The 22761-nt window shown below is 44.1% G+C and overlaps 2 protein-coding genes across 2 annotated transcripts in view; both read left to right on the top strand.

Moving 5' to 3' along the window:
* POU2AF2 (POU class 2 homeobox associating factor 2) overlaps positions 1-446 on the top strand; it is a 35273-nt gene extending 34827 nt beyond the window's left edge. The window contains exon 5 of the mRNA XM_061203873.1: positions 45-446. Coding sequence (XP_061059856.1) covers positions 45-446 — 402 coding nt within the window. The remainder of the gene's footprint in view (positions 1-44) is intronic.
* A 9107-nt stretch (positions 447-9553) lies between these two features.
* On the top strand, positions 9554-19008 carry POU2AF3 (POU class 2 homeobox associating factor 3). Its single transcript, XM_061202548.1, has 5 exons — positions 9554-9631; positions 11505-11599; positions 15547-15601; positions 17016-17245; positions 18637-19008. Exons 1-5 carry the CDS (start codon positions 9625-9627, stop codon positions 19006-19008), a joined length of 759 nt encoding a protein of 252 aa, XP_061058531.1. The 5' UTR covers positions 9554-9624.
* The last annotated feature ends 3753 nt before the right edge of the window (positions 19009-22761 follow it).

The raw sequence follows: 22761 nt of genomic DNA on the forward strand, positions 1-22761 counted from the left end.
GATCACCTAATGACTAACCCCAGTGACCTTTCCATCCTCCTCAGAGGGACTCGTGGGAGCGAACGGTGCCCGAAGGCCTCAGCCAGCCAGACCCCGTGCCGGCCGATGCCCTGCAGAGCTTGGCGCCCAGCACAGGCTGCCTCTCCCAGCTAGAGTCGGGGAGCACTGCCCAGCACAGGAGCTCGAGTTGGGGGGCCCCCCTAGCGGGGGTTCAGTCCTACCCTCTGCACACACTGGAGGATCTGTACCACATGCAGGGGTACCCAACCCCATCCCCCTACCCCTTCACCTCTTTCATGACAATGTCCAATGACCCACCACCCAAGGTGGGGCCCTTCTCCCCGGACGAGGGGGCAGACACCTCTGTCCTCCAGGACCCTTCTCCGTGGACCAAAGAAGATGGGAGCCTGGCATGGGGGGCATATGAGTGCCGCCGAGCTTACTGAGCGTGCCAGAGGACTTCTGTGCTTTTCTTTGAGTCATTGTCTGTATTCACAGACTCTTGTGGTGTGGCAGCTCTTTCAGAACTGGATTTTCAGGATAAGCCATCGTGCCACCCTTTGTTAATGGACGATGATGGCATTTATTTGTGATCCTCCCACTATAACCCCACTGAAACACACCACAATGTGAATGCAGTGTGTCAGGGACCATATTCTAGTTAGACAGCCTGACGGTGGGGTCTCTGGGGGAATTTAGTAACCCATTATGTTCTGAATCTTTTGTTATCTTTGAAGTATCATTTTTAGCACTGATAGTTTTTTCTTAAATTACATTAAAAACTTCATGCAGATCATAAAACATACTGATTTCCCTGTCCAGTTTTTCTTAGCTATGAACTATGTGTGTTCTTCAATAAAAGAGAATGCATAGGATATAATATAGATTAGGGTGCATAAAACAAAACTCATTTTATATCATGTGACTTTATGAAGTGTGAAGCATTATATGCATTTATCCCTTTACGGTGACTTGCAAATAACTTGCAATAACTTGCAAGTAACAAATGTGACACCACATATAAATGCTTTATTGTCATTAAAATGAGGTCAGGACACTACGGCTTCATAAATAACATGGTTTTGACTCTGCACTAAAGCCCAGGATGTCCAAAAATCAGGCTAATCCAAAAAACAACAAAGACCAAAGACTTTCTTTGATCAATGGTAGCCTTAATTAAGCTAGACATTGTCTCTCTGATGGAATAAACCGACAGTTATCAGAATGCATTAGCAAAATGGACATTCTATGATCAAATAAGAATGCATGCATTGTAAGGAAAACACAGAGAGCAGTCCTGGGCTGACGGCAAGAAACAACAGACTACAGAACACCAAGAAGCAAAGGGTCTTTGGAAAAGGACATGTTGTCAGGTCCTTTGACAACATGACCTTTGAAGAAAGACCTTGTTGATGGCTCACTGGTCAGAAATATATAGCTCTTACTATGTATAAATGAAGAAACTGACATTTGAAGCATCAATCTGTCTCATGTAAGTCTGACTGGTGTGGACTCCTTTGGCAATTAAATTCCCATAGTAATTCCCACCAAGCAGTGTGCCTGTCTGCAGGCCAAGCCCATCATAAACACCTTGCACACACTTTAACTTTGCAAAGTGTGAGTCAAGGCTCACAGGTCACACCCACAATCTTCCTCTTGTCTTCCTACCACCTTCTTTTCTTTATTCCCTTCACCACATGTTTCTGACCCATTGGGTCTCTCCTGACGCAGTGCTTTTTCCCTCCATCTCCTGGGGGCCCAAAGCCCCTCAATACAGTCTCCATCGCATCCTCTGTGACAGGGTTCCATGCTCTAGGTAGGAGTCTAGAGAGTCAAATACGGATATTAATTCACACTTAGAAGTGAATAATTGATATTCCTCCTTCTCTAGGCCTTCAAGGGTATATTCTGGTTGAGCAAACACACACATAATTTGTGGAGTTCTCACAGAAATACTTGAATAGGAGCCTTCTTTTACCTCACACCCTTCATCCCCCTCCTGGGAAAGCATCCCTGGAGGAACAAACCAAGGAGCATTCGTGGTCCATAGCTGCTGGGCTGCACTCTCCCGGGTCCCCTGCCTAATCCTTCCTTCCCACCACTCCTTTTCACAACCTGATCTTTACTTTGCCCAATATTTGCTCTTCAATGGAAGGGGGCAGCTTCTACCATGGGAGAGAGCTGCCCATCTCAAGTCTGCTGAGACTGGAGACCTTAGTCCTGGTTGCCAGCATCTTCGGTAGAACCATCTGTCATCCAGCCTCACTCATACCTGGATGGCAGGCCCCACATCAGAAGGAAGAGATCTGGCCCTCCCTATAGATGCAGGGTCTTCACAAGGAAGGGACTCAAAGTCACTTTTCTAGATTGGTTGCATAAATTTTATAATAATTACAGTCACCTACAGCTTACCATTTGTTACTAAGTAGCACACAACACAATAATAATAAGTTTATGTGTAAGTCATAAATATGTGTTCCTATAACTTGAATTTTGGTTTAATTATAACACTAAATGTTAGGCATGCTTATTTCTCTTAGTTTGCTATTGTCTATTCACCTATTATGTTCATCTTCTCACGACCTGAGGATGTACTGGCTCTCAGATAAGTAGAGGTCAGTGACCAGTGGTGTCTACATTCTTCTTAGAGCATCCAAGCCCTTTCATAGTGTTTGGCAAATTTAATTTATAAAAAAGGAGACACACACAGGCCCATACTCTGTGGATCAAGTGGAGTGGGGAATGGTGCTAATAATTCCAAATGGTAAATGATTTTTAAGAATTCTATTTAGCTTGACAGTGTTGCTATATTGCATATATTTTAATTTGGTTCTGTTTTATTGTTCTGGGAATTTACAATACTTTGTTAAAAAGTGAAACCAAGATATAAACTTATGCTAGGAAAATAAATTATATTTCCCTATCCCATTTTCCATTCAAGTACTCTCTATTTCCTACCGCATGCCAGGGACTAACTGCACCTTTATGTAATAATGCAGAATGCCAACATAAAGATTATACATGTTCTCCTCTCCCTCTCCTTCTTAAACCTGCTCTTCTCAGACTCACAGCTTTCCTGAGGAGGCCAGAGAAAATTTAAGTGTTCAGGTTCAAAACACCATCTCTTTTAGGTTGCTTAAGATTTAAAGTAAGCAGAGATGGTGATGTCAAATTCAAGCTAAGAAATCTCCCTAGAGGATAGTGTCCAAAAAAAGTGGAAAGCAAAATTTTCCCATGCAAAAGCTAAAATATAGACAATCACTCCATACATCGCTGAAAACAGATATTATAGTATGTAGTTGAAAGTGTTTGTACTTCTCTTACAATGTTATACAAACCCCAAAGAAAGAGAGAAGAAAACCACAGCTTTACCTCATTTAATAACTGCTTTTAAATCAGCGTTATGACTTGCTACAGCTCAGTTAATAATACAATATGATGGCAAGGGGAAGGCTTCAGTACTAGAGTACTGTACAGAAAATTCCACAAAGGGAAAAGAATTACTAATCCCAATAGTAAAATATATATTTGCATACATACATATATACATATATATGTATATACACGTAAATGTAAACGTATATAAAGGAATTACTAGTACCTCTGTGATCCATTTTTAATATGTAAATCTAAATAATACATTCACAAGAAATAAAACATCAGGTATATTTAAAGAACTGAAATAACAATTGATGTCCAAGGTTTAAGTCACATTACGTTACAGTCATTCTACCAACCACACATCAAAATTATACTCTTTCTTTATGTTCTATCATTAGGTTCTGTCTAAGGTATCCTCTCTGTTCAAAACAATATTACACTGTTCATCTTACACACCATATTTGATAACTACTGACTCTCGAGAGGTTAAGTGCAAAATCGTACACTCTGGCTAAAGAGGATTCTCTAACTAGACTCATCAAGGGAAGGACAGTTCTGTGTCCTCAGCACCTGGCTTAGTGTCCAGCAGGTTGTAGGTGCTCAGTAAATCTCTGTTAAATTGAGGGAAAATTATACCACAAAGATGAGTAACAACTTAGACCCCAACACTGTGGGTGACAATTCTGATGTATAAGAAAGTCCTCACCATGCTTAGTATTTAACTTAGTCATACTCTCTGCAAATCATGACAGTACTGGCTATTGAGTTATAGTGGTAATATATTTAAGAGGACTGATTTCATATTTTTAAATGTCTTTAAGAAGGAAAATTACTGAACCTTTGAAGTAGCATAGAAAAATGTTTATATATTCATTTAGTATCTATGTAGACTATAAATATTGCTAAGAATTCTTATAAATAAAAGTTATTCAGTGTTTGGTATTATCTCTGGTGTGATTAAAACACATATGATAAATAGATCAGGAATTAGAATCCCTAAAGATCAGGTTAAATAAATAATAAGAAAATCTTCTATAATTATTTGTAAATGATGACACCATGTTATATTTGATCTTTGCTATAAAAGTGTCCTCTAATCATAATCTCTGATAAATGTGTGGGTTTGCAATATGCAATGTCATTGTCAGTATATTACAAGCCAAAAGGAAAAGAGAAAAAAAAAAATTTACAAGTTCCAAAAGGAAAAAAATGTGGACAAAACAAATAATACCTAGGAATTAGCTTTTCAAATTGGGAAAATTGATAGCCATCCCTGCTAACCTTCTCTCTTAACCAAATATCTTGAGTGGATAATCTAAAAGTTTAAGGCTTAATAAATTAATTTAATCATAAATGAAATATCACTTATTTCTTAACCTTGATAATATAGTCACAGGCTTTTATCACAGCAATCTTTATGTTTTTGTATGTCTCAAATGTTGCATAATAAAAATGTCTTGGGAGGGTGGGAGGGAGGGAGATGCAAGAGGGAAGAGATATGGGGACATATGTATATGTATAACTGATTCACTTTGTTATAAAGCAGAAACTAACACACCATTGTAAAGCAATTATACTCCAATAAAGATGTTAAAAAAAATATATCTTAAGTAAAAGATGAACTTCTCAAGCAGAATCTGATGGTATCTTCCTAATTTAAATGATAAACTATCAAATGCTCATTCCCCATGGAAGTCTCTTAAAGTAAAAACTTTGGATATATTTTATGGGAAGAGACTGACTTACCACAAACCATTAAATAACCTTCATCTAACAGTCTTCCTGGTCATTTTCATATGGACCAAACATTCACATTGGACCCAGTAAGTACTTGTTTCCTCCATGTTTTTGGAACTTGATATTTCCCACAAGGTTTGGTAACAGTGTCCCACAGTCAGAATGATAAAAGAACTTTGCATTAATAAAGAGAATTTAGAGCCATAGTCAAATTTGGAGGGAATAAACTCCCTCTTTTTCTTCTACTGAAAGTCTTTTCATATTCATGTGTCACATGTGTCTAATTTAATAATATCTTCTAAATATAATGTTCTGTAGTGTCATTTGCATACAAAAGCCTGCCAAAAAATTTCAGTTAAAATATTCGGTTTAAAACTTTTAAAAAAATGTATTCTATTCCCATTATTCTGGTGCTACAGGACTTTAAGAAGGCCAAGGACCAACTAAAGGGTTTCTGAGATCTGTGGCTCAGAGATTTGAAATACTACAACATATGAAGAACTAGAGAAATTACAGATGGTGAACCTTAAAAAGAGAAGGTTTGCAGTGGGGGTGGAAGGCGACATTATACCTTCTTCAGGCTTAGCCCTCGGCCTGGTCAGAGCAGATCATCAGTAAACGCTTGTTGAATGAATGAATGAATGAACAAATGAATGAGCCAAACAGACCTGTAATGAAGGAGCAGTGGTGTGGACATGGGAGAACAGGTATTCCATGTTACTCACCAAGCAGTTGATGACAGAACGCAGGACTATCAGGCTGTATTTCTGGTGCTTGGTACCAGGCCTGGTACATAGATGGTGCTCAGCTAATATACCGCATTGGATTTTGTCTCAGCCAATGATCATTATATTTAAAGCAGTCCAACAGTGGAACAGGCAGCCTGACACACGGTGAGCTCCCACTTCCTCTATGGGCCGGCAGCTCAGCCAAGTGGCGGAGGGAGCCTGGGCCGGACAACGACCGGCAGGGATGTTGGAAAAACACTCCAAGTCTGTCTCAGTCCCTCAAAGATCCCTTCCAACATCCAGACATCTGGATGCTATGTTATATTTTGAAGCAAGTGAGCCTGTTAAAGCCCACAACATTTTTTTCACTCTTTTATTAAAAACCCCAAAGAGAAGATCAGGACCTCAGGGCAGACACCTTGAAGGTGACCATGACCCCAGCAAGAAAGAAGAGTTTCCGGTCTGAGACGCACAAACTGTCATTAGCTTAATTAGCAGCTTCCCCTCCCGTCCAGTCAGCCTCTTCTCGGGGTTCCGGTGACCCCAGTGTTCACAGACCACTCTCCAGTCAGTATCTGCACTGCCACAGCCTCCCCACACACCCCGACAGTAGAGCAGACAGGACACGCCGTCCACGCGCGCAACTCTGACAAGTGGGTTTGCATGTCTCACAGGCAATTTTTCCAATGTCAGTCACAACACACTGGTGGGTCATTATATTAGCGACTCCGAATCAACATAGATTTTTTTCATGAATAGAATGAGATGGAAAAGATGGAATAGAAATTTTCAGGATATCTCTTATGCCTAGGTGTACATTGTTCCATGAAAAGTTTGTTTTGTAAACATATAAATATTGTTATAGATATAGTATGTGAACATGTAAAATGAATTTCCTAGTGTGGGTTGAAGTCCGAAAAGTTTGAAAGCCTCTGCTATAAAAGATGAGGAAGACAACAATGTTAATTAAGAGTAAGGGTTTAGCATCTGATTTATCAAAGTTTGATTCCCAATCCTGCCATGTGTGTGCTCAGTAATCTTGGTCATGCTGCTCCTGCCTCTGAGCCTGTTTCCTCACCTGTGACATGGGGAGGCTATACCATACAGGGCCTGACATGCAATAAACACTCAATAAAGGACAAACTCTAAAAAGTCCATGAGGAACATCCAACTCCATGGGGTCTCAGAGGTGACCCGGTTATTCCAGGCCTCATGACACACACAGCCCCACAAGGAGGGTTCACAGGACCCAATTTAAGAAGAACCCTCCTTCACCCCCACAGGTGTGGCATGTGGCTCTTAAATACCTGTGCTGGGGTTCTGCAATTATAGAAACAGGGGGAACGAAACTCCTTATTGTTGAGCTAAAAACTGGGGGGCTTCTTTCTCAAATCAGGGCTCAGGCCTAAGGAAACCCAGTTTTCTGAAGTTGCTGGCTAGCAACAGCACTGGAACATCCATCCCAGCAGCAGGGGCCAACGCAGAAGCCCCCAGAACTGCTGTCCTTCTTTGGGCAGAGGCTTCTGGAGGAAGGGACAAAGAGGTCTTTGCTGTCTCTACAGAGCCTGTGACTTCCAAGGAGCTCACCTCTCACTCAGCCCTGCCTGCCTTCTCCAAAGGGCAGCCAATCATCAGCATCAATTTCAATGATGTTGCCAAGGGCGCTCAATGGCCTCCTGCCATCCCTGTCCACTTCCACATGAAAGGAGAGGTTAGGAAGGAGACTAAGCCTGAAAAAATGAGACAGCACCCCAGAACATGGGAAAACAGACACACACAGAAAGCCAGGGAGAAAAACAGCAATGTAGGTAAGAAATAGAAAGCAATGACGAGAAGAGAGACAAAAAGAAAGAAACTCAGAAAAAAATAAACACAAAGGCCATAGAGGAAGATTTTTTTAAAGCAAACCAAAAAATAAGTATAAAACAAAAAGGAGGACAAAAGAGAAAAGAAGTTATGAAAGAAGCTATGAGGACAAGAGACTGTCTCTAATTCTACGCCACTTTGCTCACTGTTCCTTCAGAAGGAGCTGTGCCCACACATAGCAGGACAGGGAGAAAGAAATAGGCGCTCTCTGAACTCCCAGTGTCCTTCGCCTCCTCATGAGTCTGGTCCTGAGGTACATCAGGGAAACTCAGGACACAGGCTCAGTGCCTTTGGAGAAAGAGGCTCCAGAAGCTGACAGATTCCAGCTGGGCTGGGGACAAACACACCCCACACCTACTGCCAGGTGCCATCTCAAGTGTTCCCAGCCCTGATTCCCTCCCCCAGAGACACAGCTTCAGTTGCCAAGCAACTCTGATCCATCACAGACCCTGGTGTCTTGTCACTCTTAGAGCCCCTTTCTTCCATTTCTGTGTGCTCCTTCCTGCATCCAACACATTCCAGGGCATTCGCGTATTTTTCTGGTGGCCTGAGGGGCTCAAATCCACTTCTTGCATTTCAGAGAATTCAGAGAACAAAGAACAGAGCCCTATAACCATTGCCTGTCCTGGCAACATGGAAATGTCTTGGCTTATCTGGAAAGGGAGCCCCACCCTGCCCTCCCTTGGGGGCCAGGGGAGGATTTGGCCCGGCACCCACTCCCTCTCTGGACCACTCCTGTCTTCTCAGCTTCCAAATCACACAGAAGAGGTACAGCAAGTGGTTGGAGAACGTAACCCAGCACAATCCCTGGTCATTTGTGAGGGGCTTAGTCCTGGACCAATGACGCAGTTGACTTCATAATCCCTCCCACCTCTCACCCAAAGTGTGAAGGCCTGACACAAATCCATATCCTTTCAGCTAGAATGAGCAGAGGCCAAGCTTATCATTTCTCTCAACACAGGCTCCTGCAGCAAAAAGGCAGGGATGGCTCTAGACGGATAAAGAGGAGAAAAAAGGGAACTTCACAGTGAAAAAAACACCAGCCTCAGAAACTCTCCAGAGGGTGAAGCCCCACAGGCATCCCCAGCTCTGTGGGGAGGAGCAAAGGGTCTTAACAGGCAGGCATTCTGTATTGAAACCCCAATGTCTGGGGCACAGACAAAGTGCGGAAGAAAGGGGAGGGAAGCCAGCACGTGGCCAGGCGGGGCCAGAAGGAGATGAGGCACAGAGCTGAGGCCTCTGCAGGCCTCCAGCCTGCAACCTAGGCCCAGAGTGACTCCTTGCCAGGCCAGACCTACTGGCTGCCATGTTCACTCCCCAAAACCTGAGATTTTCTATTAAAACAGAGACTGAAGAGATGGAAATCAGTCAGCCCGGCCAGCCTGGCTCAGGTGGTCATGAAGGGCAGCCTAAGTCACTCAAGGCTCCCAGAGCTGCCTTTGAGGCAGAAATACAAAGCATCTTTGAGGACTCCTGCTCTGTCTGTGGGAAGGTGGGCAAAATGCTCAAAATACAATAAAAGCAAGGGCCAAGTCCCAAAGAGGTCTCACTCCCTGTTTCTGTGGACTCTCTGTGGGGTGCCTGTGTGCAGGATTTCTGCAGAAGATAGTCCATTTTGTTAAGCCTTTGAATATTCAAATTGAAAGTATCGCGCAATCATTGATTGTCAAATCATGGGTTTCTAGAGGTTTTAAATACTTGGCATGAGGGGGAAAAAACTCAAACCTATACCCGAAGGTATAAAACATTAATTCTGTTTGTCTCCTGCTCCAGGAACCTGGGTGCAGCTGGATGCTTTGTGAAACTTTAAAAATGTTGCATCTCTGCCTCTCCCCCTGCACAGGAGCCCTCCTAGGCGCTGAGTCCCTGCAGCTGCAGCATCCAGCCACCAACCCAGCTTCTGCTGACCACGATGTCGGGTAACTCGGCTGCTTGTCCTGGGGTAGGGTCACGAGGGCAAGGGGCGTTTTGATCCGGGTGTATTTCCACGGCTTTTCCTGCATGGAACAGAGAGGCACAAAGTCAGGGCATGCAAGTAGGAGCCGGGGATCCGGAGAGGGCACGGGCCACGCTGTGGCCGCTCCCACTCCGCGCCTGGTCCCGAGGGCAGAGGCCCACAGGCCCAGCTGGCCGCTGTGGCGTCCGCGTACTCCGGTCCACCACCGGTCCTTTCACTTGGCCATAGTTGTGACCCTGGGACTTCCCGGCGCGGACTCCGTGCGCCCAGCAGCGGCGGCGGGAGCTAGAGGCTCACGGTGAGCCCGGGACTCAAGCCGGCTGAGCCGGCCGCACAGAGCTGAGCCCTGGCGGTCCCTGTGCTGACCCCGGGCCGCACCCGCTGTCCGCGAGGCCGCGGACGCGGCGAGGAAGTCGCAGGGAGACGCTGGACCGCGGAGAGGGCGCGGCGCCCAGGCCCTGCGGGCCAGGCGCGGGATTCCTTGGGTCTGGGCGACGAACACCGCGACCTCCATTCCCGGGGAGAAGCCTAGCTCCCAGGACCCGGCCCGGGGGGCTCCCAGCTGTCCTGCTGCGGTCTCCGCAGTGACCAGGCGAGGCGCTGGCGACCCGGCCCTGTCGCCGGGCGCCCCGGCTGATGGCGCGGCCCGCCCCTCCCCGCGCGGCTCTCCCGCGCTCACTCCAGGGTCGACGTCAGGGCCGGAGTCGCTTCTGGGATCCCGCGGCCACCCCCGCCCGCAAACGCCCGCCCGGCCCGACCTACTCACCGCGGCTCCGCGGGGCCCGCCCGGGGCCGCGGCTGCCCCCGCTCCCGGCGCGCAGGACGCCCTCCCCGCCGACCCCTAGGGCGCGCTCGGCCTCTCCCGCGAGCCGGGCACCCAGGCCCGGCCCCGCCAGCCCCAGGGGCGGCCCCTTCCGGAGGGCGGCCTCCCGGCCGAGTGCGCGGTCCTCGGCCACCCCGCACGCCTTCCCCAGCTCGCGCTGCGCGGACTCGACTCGGAGTCTTCGGGCGCCGCGGAGAAATGCCTGCCCCAGAAAGGGAGGGGGTGGGGAGAGACGGGAAGAGGAGCGAGCTGGAGCGGAGACTAAGGAGGGAGGAGGAAAAGATGGAGAGCAGGAAAGGCGAGAAAGGGGGTGAGGGAGAGAAGGCAGAAGAAAAAGACAGGAGGGAGGGAGGGAGTTCTCGGGCCTGGTCCCTTTACTGGGGTCAGTCTGGCGAGTCCCTCACCGACCCAAGGACAAGGCTGGCCAAACCCACCTGCCCGCTGCTTGCCCCAGGGCTGGCTTCCAGACCAAGGGCACGTAGAGATCAGAGGCTCCCCAGAAGCCATGTCTGCCCTGGCGGAGAAGGAAGGGACTCAGAACTTCCACGGGCTGGCGTGGGAGTGGGGTGGGCTAGGTCAGCTGCGGCGGCGCCCAGCCCCTCCCCAGGTTCTGGTCTGGGAGAGGTCTCCATCCTCTCCCAGACCAGAACCCTAGGATCCCCTAACTTAGCCAAGGGGTGAGCTCCCCTAGACTGGTCTCCACATTCCTGAGCAGAAAAACCTGTGCTATTGGCCTAGGGATAGGGCTCAGCCTGGGGCAGGTAGCCCCACAGATTTCCATAGGTTTTGTTTCCACTGGGGCCCTGAAACCTGCCCACGGTATCTCTTCATCCTTTCGAATCTGAGAAATTTGAGTTTCTTTCCCATCTGTCTTTTAGCGTTCTCTTTGCATTCTCCAGACCTAGAGATCTGACCTCAGGTGCCATAGTTTATAAAGAAGAGCGCCCCCCCCGCACCCCAGCCTGACACCCAAACCTCACACTTGACCACTGACTCGGTTGCCTTTCCCCAGAAAAACCTAAGGTGTATCAAGGTGTCCGGGTGAAGATCACAGTGAAGGAGCTGCTGCAGCAGAGAAGGGCACACCAGGCAGCCTCGGGGGGAACCGTAAGCATAAACCCTTCACTTCTTCCCAACTCGTGTTCAGCTTCATTCAGCCCCGTGTCTGGGAAGGTGTAGGAGGCCACCCTAGGCCCCAGTCACCATCCCCAGGCCTGGCCTCCATAGCTGTTCTTATAATGTCTGTGCCCACCTTCATCCCAGTTCACCACAGAAAACCACAGAGAACAGCTGGGGCATGTTGTGGAGCTCAAGATTTGGGGGAGCCCATGCCTCACTGATCATAGTTGAGTATAAGAGCATGTTGGTCCAACACAGGGAGAGAAGCAGCCAGCAGGTAAGTAGGTTGTTATTTTGTAGGAAGACAGTGTATGTGCCCTCACATACGCAAAGAAAATCTCTCCCAGAAACTTCCTTTTAGGGAGCCCTTCAAGGAGAGGATCTCCGTGGAACATGTGCCCCGCCACCTCATTCTTCTGGAACCCAGCCTCTGAGGTCATTGATCTGTAAATCACCAGGCACTGAAATTTCCCAGCTGAAAGGGGCCGTGTAGCCTCAGAGGAGACAGCTTGAAATATAGAACCTCCTTAAGATGTAATGAAGCCTTGAGCAGTTCCAAGTTATCATGCGATTGACCTGGGCAGTCATAAGGGTACCCTGCCATTTTATGTACATCGTAAAGTAGAAAGTACTACCAAGAGTGCTCAGGGCAGTAGCAGAACCAAATAAACTAGGTGGGGTTATCTTCCAAGAGAGGGCAATTCATTGCTGAGAGCCCTTGATCACACAGTTGCCTTTGGGTTGGTTTGGGTGTGAATGTCAGATATGAAGGATAGAGCCCATATTGCCAGCGGTAAGACTGGTCCTGTCTCCAGCTTATTGGCATCTGTCGCACAACAGTTTTTGTGTCCAGTGCTGTTTGTGTGCAATGCCCGACTTCATGAAACTGGGCCTTTTCGGGAAGAGGCAGATGCCGTAGGGGTGATCAACACAGGTTTTAGAACCAATGGACTGGGTCAGACCTCAGCTCCTCCATGGCGTGAAGCCTCCAGCAAGTTACTCAGTCTCAGTTTCCTCATCTTTAAACTGGAGATAATGGGATTTTGTGAGGATTAAATGAGTTACTGCACATAAGCACTTAGAAGAGTGCTTTCCACTTAGAAAGTGCTCAGTACATGTTAACTATCATTATTATTATTTGCAAAACGCAGCTAAAATAAAAGTACAACCAGGGATTGAAAGCCAGCTATTCAGTAATGTTCATTCATACCCTTTGCTCAGAGTTTAGAGTTCTGGTGTGAGCTTGCTGTGATATGGCATGTACAGCACAAATTTTACATTTGCTGGATGTAAAGTCAGTACCTCCATGTGTAGAATTTCAGCTAACACCATAAAACTTCCTTCCATTTGTACAGGGTTTTCCAGTGGTTCTTTTAAAGCACTTTTGCACACTCACTATTTCTTTTAATTCTTATGACAACCAGGGGAGGTAAGTAGATCGGGGATCTGTATGCCTCTATTACGTCTAAAGGTCAAAGCCTTACAGTCACTAATGGTAGAGCAAAAAGTGGGACCAAGATCTTCTTATTCTTAATATTTAAAGAAACTTCCCACCCACTGGCTCTTAAAATTCATCTTTCTGCAGATCCAGCTGTGCTGAGCAGGAGTCTGATAGCCTCAACCATCAACCCCTTCAGTTCAGAGATTATTATAAAATTAATAAAACCAGGAACAAGGGAACTGCGAAATACTGCTGGTGCCAAAAAAAAAAAAAAAAAAATCATCAAGACGTTCCTAACAAAATGTAATCTTTTGTTAAGGAGCTTTGGTACCTGGTAGAATTCTGCTCCAGCTGCAACCTGCACTGCAATTGCCCACTTGCACATGGCAGTTTTATTACTCTTGGCCTCTTACAGGTTGGTTTGGCCACTGTTCCCCTGTTAGCTAGCTGCTGGAAGGAAGGCAAGGCTGAAACATTTCACCTGTGTATCTGACCAGTATCTGTTCTCTGGAGCAGTCTGACTTATCTGAATTTTCTGAATTCCTCCCTGAGAAATAATCAAGCAGTACTTCTGAGCCAGTGCCTTTCAGGAACATGCAGAGAAAAGCCAGCCCTACTTTGCTTTCTGGAAGATTATATCCACCCAGGTCCTCACAGACATGGAGGAGTAACACAGAGATGATTTAATTATGATAGCCAAATGTAAAATCTCTCACTGGGAACCGTCAGAAGATCTAGGATTCTAGGAAAGCTGTGAGGTATACTCAGTAGGCAGGGATGGCAGGTAACAGGGCATGGTGTATGCCTGCTTCTGGTTTAACAGAGATCATCTCCAATTTGTTCAGTGGTTTAAGGATACCTCTGGGAAGCGTTAAGCCAAGGAAAGAGTTAACTTTATCAAATATATAAAGCAGGAAGAAATTTATCGTAATTTGCTATAAAGTCAGAGTAGAATCCACAATTTGAAATTTTAAGAAGGCAATCCTGAATGGAAGTTATAGATTGAGACAAATATTAGGGTCTCAGTGCCAGGAGAAACATGTGTATGCCAGATTTGTCAGTTTGATTAAAAAACTTACTTCGGCCAGATCAATTTACAAACAGCCCTACACACATACATGCATGCACACACAACTCTTTTACCTTTAGGATAAAGAGAAACTGGAGTTAGTACTTATCAAAAGACATAATTTACCCTTTTTTTACCATTAATTTTTTTTAAACAGCCTTGATGTATTTTTTTAAATTGTAGATTGTGGATTTTTGTGCTGTTTGAAATCTAAGAGAGAGGAGACTTTGTATTCTTGCAGCAAAGTATAAAGTGAACCGATGACTAGAAAGATAATATCAAGTAGGGTATTGTAAACATACCTGAGGGAGATAACCTGGGGAGGCCTACAAACGGACCATTCCGGGGGAGGAATGGGGTTAACCAGAGCTCTACATTGAAGCCCAGTTTTTAAAACCCACTCCTTGCAAGTGCTTGAGCTTAAGCTGCAGCCAAATATTTGCATAAAGAACTTGTGAGGGATTCCAACTTCCTGGTTCATGACATTACAGCATGGATCGTTTTCAAAATTAACACCACCTCCTGTTGCAGCAGCGGCTAACTGTGGAGGCTCCCAGCGGCTCAGGGTACAGGAGTGAGTATACCCTGTAAACCAGGAGAGAGGCATGCTGAGCTCTGCTTCCCAGCACAGACTCTCAGAGCAAGGCTGGTCCCTTTAAACTTTAAAGCCACCACCTGAAATCTAAAAAAAAAAAAAAAGAAGTCCTAAATTACTCAGTTAGTACAATTATCAATTTAACTGGAACACACAGGCTGCTTTACTTTGAATAGTTAAAAGGAACAGTCTCATAAACTTCAGCTATTTAACTATCGTAGTGAAAAAAAGCAACTTTTATAGAAAATAGTAAAAAACATACCGAGAGGTGACATATTTCCCAGCCATTAACTAGAATGTAGATAGGCTCCAGTTCACTGACTACAACTTTAAGAAAATATTTTCTATTTTAATATTTCATAGCTAGGAAGAACATGTGACTATTTTTAGCTATCCAGGATTAAGCTGCCAGATAGTATATGAAAATTTTGAGGAAAATGATTGACTAAGTTACAGATAGTTGGGATTAAATAAATGTTAATCCTTATTTATTTTAAATTAAATAGTTTAATAGAAAGGCTATTTACTGTGTTTTCTTGCACTGTTCATTTATGTCATATAAAAATCATTTAAATTAATGTTTATCAAAATTAACAACCCGTATAATTTAAGTGGGAGATATTAGAAAAAACTCCCCAAGCAAAAATAAAAGTTGAATCTGAAGAAGATACAACATTGGTTGTATTTCGCAACAGTGAGTTTTTTTCAGAAGAAAGAATCTGGCTTACCTTAAAGCAGAAGACAACACAGTTCACGTCAAAATGTCTTAGCTTTCCCTTTAAAGAACTTTTATTTCACTTTGCTTTGTGGTCATCTTCTTGCTTTGGCAGCTGTCCGGAGGCAACAATGTCCACCTTTCAGACCCAGTCCCACCATCTTCTGCAGGTCAGTAAAGCCAGCCTTACAATTCCCTCAAAAACTCTTCCAAAAGTCCATCTCGAAAGGCTTTCAGTACTTGATTCAGGGGTTAAGATAGGCACCACCATTTAATTGGAATCCAACCAATCAGAAGGTGAAAAAAGGCATGGTGACTCCAAATACAAGCCCAGCAAGGAAACAAGTGCAACATTTTGTCCTCGTTTCTGAACTGTCTATTCCCTGCTACCTACTCTGCACCAAGAGCTTGTTCTTCACATTAGTTCCAGGTCCTCATCTCCAAGTAACTAAACTCGATTGAAAGATCAGAATTGTTTTCAGAAACCTGTTATCTTTTTTAGTGTACTATTAGATGGAATACAGAACATCCCGAGGTCCTAGAATAATGCCTTTGCTCTTGTTTCGCTTAGTTTCTAGCCAACAGGGGCTTCCCTCCCCTTCTTTTCTCTCTTCCCGGAAAGCAGTTCAAACAAGTGTAAGTTTTCTCAGCCCATTACGAATAACTCTATTACATAAACACTCCTACTTATGCCACTCAACGGCTCAGAGTTTAAGGAGGTCGTATATAAGGAAACCAGTGCTATGGGAGCTCCCCACTGAATGTGCCACTTTAACTTAACCTTAAAGGAGCCTCAAGACTTCAAAAACTCCAGTGTTCTGTCGTTCCTCTGATGGACACACTCTAAACCTATCTTCTTTGAGCATTTAAGGGTAATAATCAGAAATGGGGCCTATTAATACTGAAATGGAAAAGGGAGGGGTTTCAGAACTATTCTTGTCTGGTATTTAACATATTAATTCCATGATCATGTGTAACATGTTCACTAAGGAAACATTTTGCTTTTTGTAATATAAAATGAGCAATACTAATTTGTACTCAACATTCCTGGTTTCTCTACTTATAATATGCATTGCCATTTGTAATACTCCTCAAAATTTAAGTTACTGAGTAAGTGTGAAAACTTTTGGAAAGCAATTAACCCTAGATCAAGAGAATTATTTCCCATGGCATCAGAAGTTTTCTTAAAGTCTCAAACAACACTACAAGTTACTTCTGAGAGATAAGGTTCACTTGGACTGCAGATAGGGGCTGGGTGTTGGTGCTTTATAGTCTAAGAAAGTGGACAGTGGAAGTTTGAGCTTGACTGTGATAGTTGGACAGAAATGGGATCACCATTGTTTTCTTTTGCCCAGGCCACATTTACAGCCAGTTTCCACATTATTAACCAGATTCATTTCAGTGGGCTTGAATTATCTAAGGCAACTAAAAAATCCAGATTGCCTGCCTGCTTACTTTTCTCGAACTTCTTAAGCCCCCTTTCCCCCTAGAGGTAGTAAATATTCAGAATATAGAACAGAACTCCATTCAAATCTGTAAGTGCAATTTTTAAACAAAAATCTCTCCTTTTCCTTTTTCTTCTAGGACAGTATTTTGAGCCTGAACCAATTCCTTCCACACCCAATTATATCCAACCCCGAGAATTATCCAGTTGTGTTTCTTGTGAAGAAAATCCAGGCTTCCTCGACCAGATATTTGATTCCTACCTTCAGACAGAGACACACCCGGACCCTTCGCCCAATTCCATGCAAAGTACTCCACACTATTTCCCAGACAGCTTCCAGGCTGCCCCTTTCTGCTTTAACCAGAGCCTGGTAATTTATCTCTGTTCTTTACAAAACCTATTATTGTTTACTATGGGGCAGAGAGTTTGTATCATCTCGTGAGAAATCATAAAAACACTATCAACAAGAAAATCATCCAGGAAACAAGCAAAGAACCATTTAAAACTCAGTGGAGGTAGAAATAGCCACACACTGAAGGGCAAAAACCTTTGGATACACACGTAATTATGATTTCCCAGGTCGGCTACGCCCAAGTACATTGGTGTGTGGCCATAAAAAGAGGTTTCCCGGCAATACTCATTTAATGTTTTTAAACTGTAAAGTTCAGAAATCTACTCATTGGAAATCACTGATTTAAACAATGGCCCTTGGATTTTTGAGTTCTAGAAATTGGAATTAAGGCTGTTTCAACACAGTACAAACTGTCATCTGATAAGGGATTTTTTGTTTTACTCTGGCACTGAATTGACTCTACTAACTGGTTGTTTTGGTCTGGTACAGGCACAAGAACTCATTTGGGTCTGAGATGGTTGGTAAAAAAATGAAGCCCTAATAGTTGAAAACGTTTGGATTGTCTGTTCTTCATGGACCTCAAATGTTTGAAAATGTGTTACCACTTAAAATGGAAATAAGGTGTCCATTGGTAGATACCAGTTGCTGAAGATGTCTTTTAGTTACTCATATAGTTATTTTTAAACCTTAGAAAGTAGTTTTTTAATGTAAATACTTTTTTCTTTTGGTTTGTCAAAAGTCCGTGTAGGTATCTGACTAAATTTTAAAGGAATAAGAAATTAACTCCACAGGATATGCACACAGGGCCCCAGTCATTCACGTCTCTTCCAGCTTCCAAGTTAGGCTTTCTCAGTAACAATTGTGGACCTGCTTAAGAGGAAGCAGAAAGTACCTTTCTCCGCAGGGGTCAAGACTTTAGCGCCTGTGACAGTAGTTTCGAATCTTGGAGTCTCCCAGACACTGGCTCATTGAAGATCTCGGTTCTACCTGTGTATGTTCACCTTGTTCTCCACAGTCAAGGGTGTGGAGAAGCATCCAGGGTGCCACCTGCAGCTTATATCGTGGCACACAGCAGGATTTGATGTGCAGGTGATGAAGCACAGTGGGATTTTGTGGTTTAAGAACAAAGCATGCTCTAAAGTATGCTTATAACAAAGAAAGCCAGTGAAGCAAGGCAATTTATTGTTGGGAAAGAAATAGGTAAGTATAGAATGCGGTGTCATGAAATCACGCCAACCAGCAAATAAAATTACTTCTGCAGACTTGGGTTGGGTTGGGTGTTTTGTTGTGCTTTTCTTTTTTTTTCCCCCCTAATGTTCTTACTCTGAGTTACTAAATCTACTCTATTCCGTTCTTTTAATCCTGTCTAATTTATCAAGCTTTTTGTTCCTTGTTTTTCATCTCTCTAGACCCCAGCATGGCCTTCGGATTCCTCCACTCTCTCTGGTTCCTTAGACTACAGTTACTCTCCTGTTCAGCTACCTTCATATACTCCAGAGAATTACAACTCTCCCCCTTCTCTGGACACCAGAAACTGTGGCTACCCCTCGGAAGACTACTCCTACCCTCACCTGCCCTCACACACCCAGTACAACTGCTTCTCCTCTGCCACCGCCTCTGTCTGCTGCTGTGCATCCTGCGAGGCGGAGGACTTGGACACCTTCAGAGCTTCAGAGTGTTTTTCTTACCCCGGAACAGACTATGTGAACGTCACGCCCTCAGCAGCATCAAGCAGTGATTTCTGTAGGAGGGAAACAAACTGGGACATCTGCTATAGTTAATAGAAATTACATTAGTTTGGAACATGGTGTGCATACATCTATTTTTTTACCACCTCTAGATGACAACTCAAAATATGCAACCTGCTGACAAAATATCACAGGCGCAGTTTACATGTCACCATTTTCGATTTTCTGACACTAATTTAGGCATGAATATGAAATTCAGACCCAGTCATAGTGCCACGCCTACTTTGTATGCTTACAGTTAAAATTGTTGTAGGGAATACTCGTTTTACTTTCTGTGTAACGAACAAATTATAATTTTTTAACTAATAAATAATTTTGTATTATGAAAAGTTGGCTTATTTTTTTTTATTTTCCAATACTCATTCCCCAGTTGATTTGAGTAATATCAACTAATTCTGGAAATCACTAATTACTCTTCAGTATTTAATCTCACTTGTTCATGGATTGAAAATTATTTTCATATCGTGAGGTGCCTTGGCTCCCATGGAGATGGAGGGTAGACATGGCTGTGATGGCTGAAGAGGGACAGTCAGCCTCACCGCTAGATGAGGGTATACGTCTTGGGGCAGCATCGGAGAAAGACATTTATGAATCATTAGTTTCTCATATCTATCAGTAGTCAGTGGAAGGTTAATATGACCAAAAAGCACATCTTACCTACAGCACTGTTAACCTGTAGATAATTCTTTTTCATTTCCAAAATCCTTTTTTGTAAACTTCCGGGACAAATACTTGATCTTTCTCTTGAGAGCTACCATGCAGTTGATGTACCAAAAAGGTTAGAATTCTTTGTTACCTTCTATTTCTGAATTTTTGCTTTAGGTCTTTAAATATGCATCAACATGTTTACAGATTGATTTGTAGGATTGACCATGTTGTTTACAACTGAACTTCCTCTGATTGATCTATTTGAACAAGGCCAACTGTCTTTCAAGCTGAAGAGGAGTTACTTAAGCCATCTGTGCTAGACTATACTGTTAAATCTGTTTGCAGAGGGCGTTAAGGCACAGGACTTCATCCCTGCTGTGAGGTCTGGGGGACATTTTCCTCGTCTTGAGGTTCAGCACAATGGCAGCAATACTGGTACCGTTGGTACTGGCCACAGCTACAATTTTCTGAGCCCTTCCTGTGTGCCAGAATTGTCTAAGGGTTTTCTCATTTAATTCTCTCATTTAATCTTTGCAACAACATTGATAGCAAAATGGGAGTCTGAGCCTCAGAGAAGTTGTCACCTGCCCAATGTCACCCAGCCAATAAGTGCCTGAACTTGGGTCTCAAAAACACCAAGTGGTGCTTCCTACTCTCCACTGGTGAAAAGTTTGTCGCCGTTTGTGAAAGACTGTTCAGGAACCTGTGGAATCACCCTCCATTAAACCCCTGTACACACAAAGCTGTGTTCCCAGCTGACTACCAATAGTCAGAGCTCCCCAGACGGGTCAAGCTGTCCACAGGATACAAAGATGCCAAGCACAAGAGCTGCTAGAGTCCCCCACTCTGGGGACTGAGGGGAAGAAGGTGACAAACTGCTACCTCAGTGGGTTTCTTTTGATCAGGAGACAGATTTGCTTTCAAATTGACACCGTCTGATTGTCCCCTCACTGGGGACTCTGCTAAGGCTTGGGCAAACAAGACAAGTTACAACCTGCCTCATGGAATAGATATGCCAGGGGAACAGAACAATTACTGCCTTTCTGAGACACCAATAAAACTAAATTTTTAATAGTTTCGAACTAAACTGAAACGGGCCTATTGTCAACAAACGTCTGTTCACACAGCCCAAAGCCCCTGCACACCCTGCACCCCACCCCCAGCAGCTGTCCCAAAGGGACAAAGAACAGAGAACCCATAGATGTCCAGTGTTGACACCAAAATCTCTCTTTCCTGGATGCCATTCTTTTTTTTTTTTTATTCCCCACTTCTATCCTCTGCCTTCTGAATCGGTGATCTTGCAGCTCTAACAAATAGAGAGCACTTCCTACCTCCCTGTTTCTTGTTCTTTCTTCACATGCCCCTGAGGTTTTCCCTAAATCTGGCATGGAAAAAGATTCACTTAAAAAATGTGAGACAAGAGCTATTATCGCTACTGTGCACTACAATGAATATCTCCAACCTTAAAATGGTCTTTAAGACCTTTGCAGAAATTTGGGGCAACAGATCACCTGGCACATTACAAAGTCTATCACAGCCCACCCAGTCTCTTACCCACTGCAGCTCACTCAACAGCTCGGGAGCCCCGCAGCAGCAGTGGGGCAACCTAGAAGGCTTCTCATCAACAGATGCCTGGGAAGCTGGGTAAAATACAGGTGCCTACACCTCAGTGTGAGAAAGCATGATCAGTAAGCCGGTGGTAGGGCCCAGGCATCTGCATTTTTAAATGTACCTAATGATTCTGAAAAACACTTGAAAAACACTGATGTATTCAATGTCTGGATTGTTCCCTTGTAGAACCTAGAAGCACAATAATAATAGCTCACATGGACTAAGCTCTTTCCATGGGCCAGTGACGTGAACATTATCTCATTTAATCTTCAAACAAGCACACCCGATAGATACTATTATGGTTCTCATTTTTCTCAATGATAAAACTGCTGCTTTGAGAGATGAAATAACTTGCCCGAGGTCACACAACCTATAAATCGGGATCAGAGTTCTCCAATTCAGGTTATCTGATGCCACAGTCAGAACTTCCAATAGTCTCAGTATACTTTCCATGCATTAGACCTGGAGGCATAATCTATTTGGAACTTGATCTTTTGCCTTAAAAGTCATGTATGTATCTGTACATGTATATCTGTAGCCAGTTCCTCATACCTCAGAGGCATTTAATAAGATTACAAATGGAAATTTAAATGAATGAATGTTATTCAGAACCATTAGAGAGATCAATAAAACAAAATATCAAGTGCTTACTGTGTGCAAGATGGATTACATGCCTTCAAAATCCAGTCAAAAATTTCAAAGAGGGTGTGATTTTAAAAATCTGAAACGGGGAGGATGGGCATGGACTGACTTTCAAATTCTTGGGAAATTTACATTAGGGGTCAAGCCTTGAAGCCTGAGAGAGATAAGACGAGACAAAGTTTAAAGCAGTAAACATTTGGAAACTATTACCTCAAGCAATGGGCCAGAGCGGTGACATTTGGCAGCTTGCCTAAGACTGCAGGTGGACATCAGAAGGCAAGGCACAGATAAGGATAACTGGAATGATGATGGGGCCAGGGCAGGAACGGGGAGGGAGGGGGTGCAGTGCTACTTTTTGATAGAAATTGTTTTTTAAAATCATTATTCATTCCAGAAAGATGAAGGCTACAATGAGTTTGAATCAAAGCCAATGAAAACTGTGACTATAATAGACTAAAATAAACACAGACTTACAATCGTTTCTAAATCCTCAAACCCTCTGTGATGCCTGCACAATGGTGGCAGGTCTGCTCAGGAAAATTAACCCTCACACTGCCTCCCTTCCTCTCACAGCTAAGGGGATGGGGATGCCCTGCCTAAGATACAAGATTTGGTCCGGGGTGGAGGGTATCACAAAGCCCGAGTGACTAGATTTTAGTGTGGCAACGGAGGGGGGATTCGGGGCTAGGTGGCTCTGTGCTTTAAAAGGCAGGGAAAGTAGACCCATTTCTTCTGCTCCAATAGGCCTCTGGGCAGAATGTAGGAGCTGGAAGATGAACAAATCTGAGTGGACACAGCTCTGCACGGTAATGAAGCTTCAAACTCATTGAGGGCAGGAATCTGCGTCCATTTAGAAAACAGCTTCTCTTGCTTAATATACATAAA

This window comes from Eubalaena glacialis, chromosome 10 (assembly GCF_028564815.1).
Source record: "Eubalaena glacialis isolate mEubGla1 chromosome 10, mEubGla1.1.hap2.+ XY, whole genome shotgun sequence".
NCBI classification, from domain to species: domain Eukaryota; kingdom Metazoa; phylum Chordata; class Mammalia; order Artiodactyla; family Balaenidae; genus Eubalaena; species Eubalaena glacialis.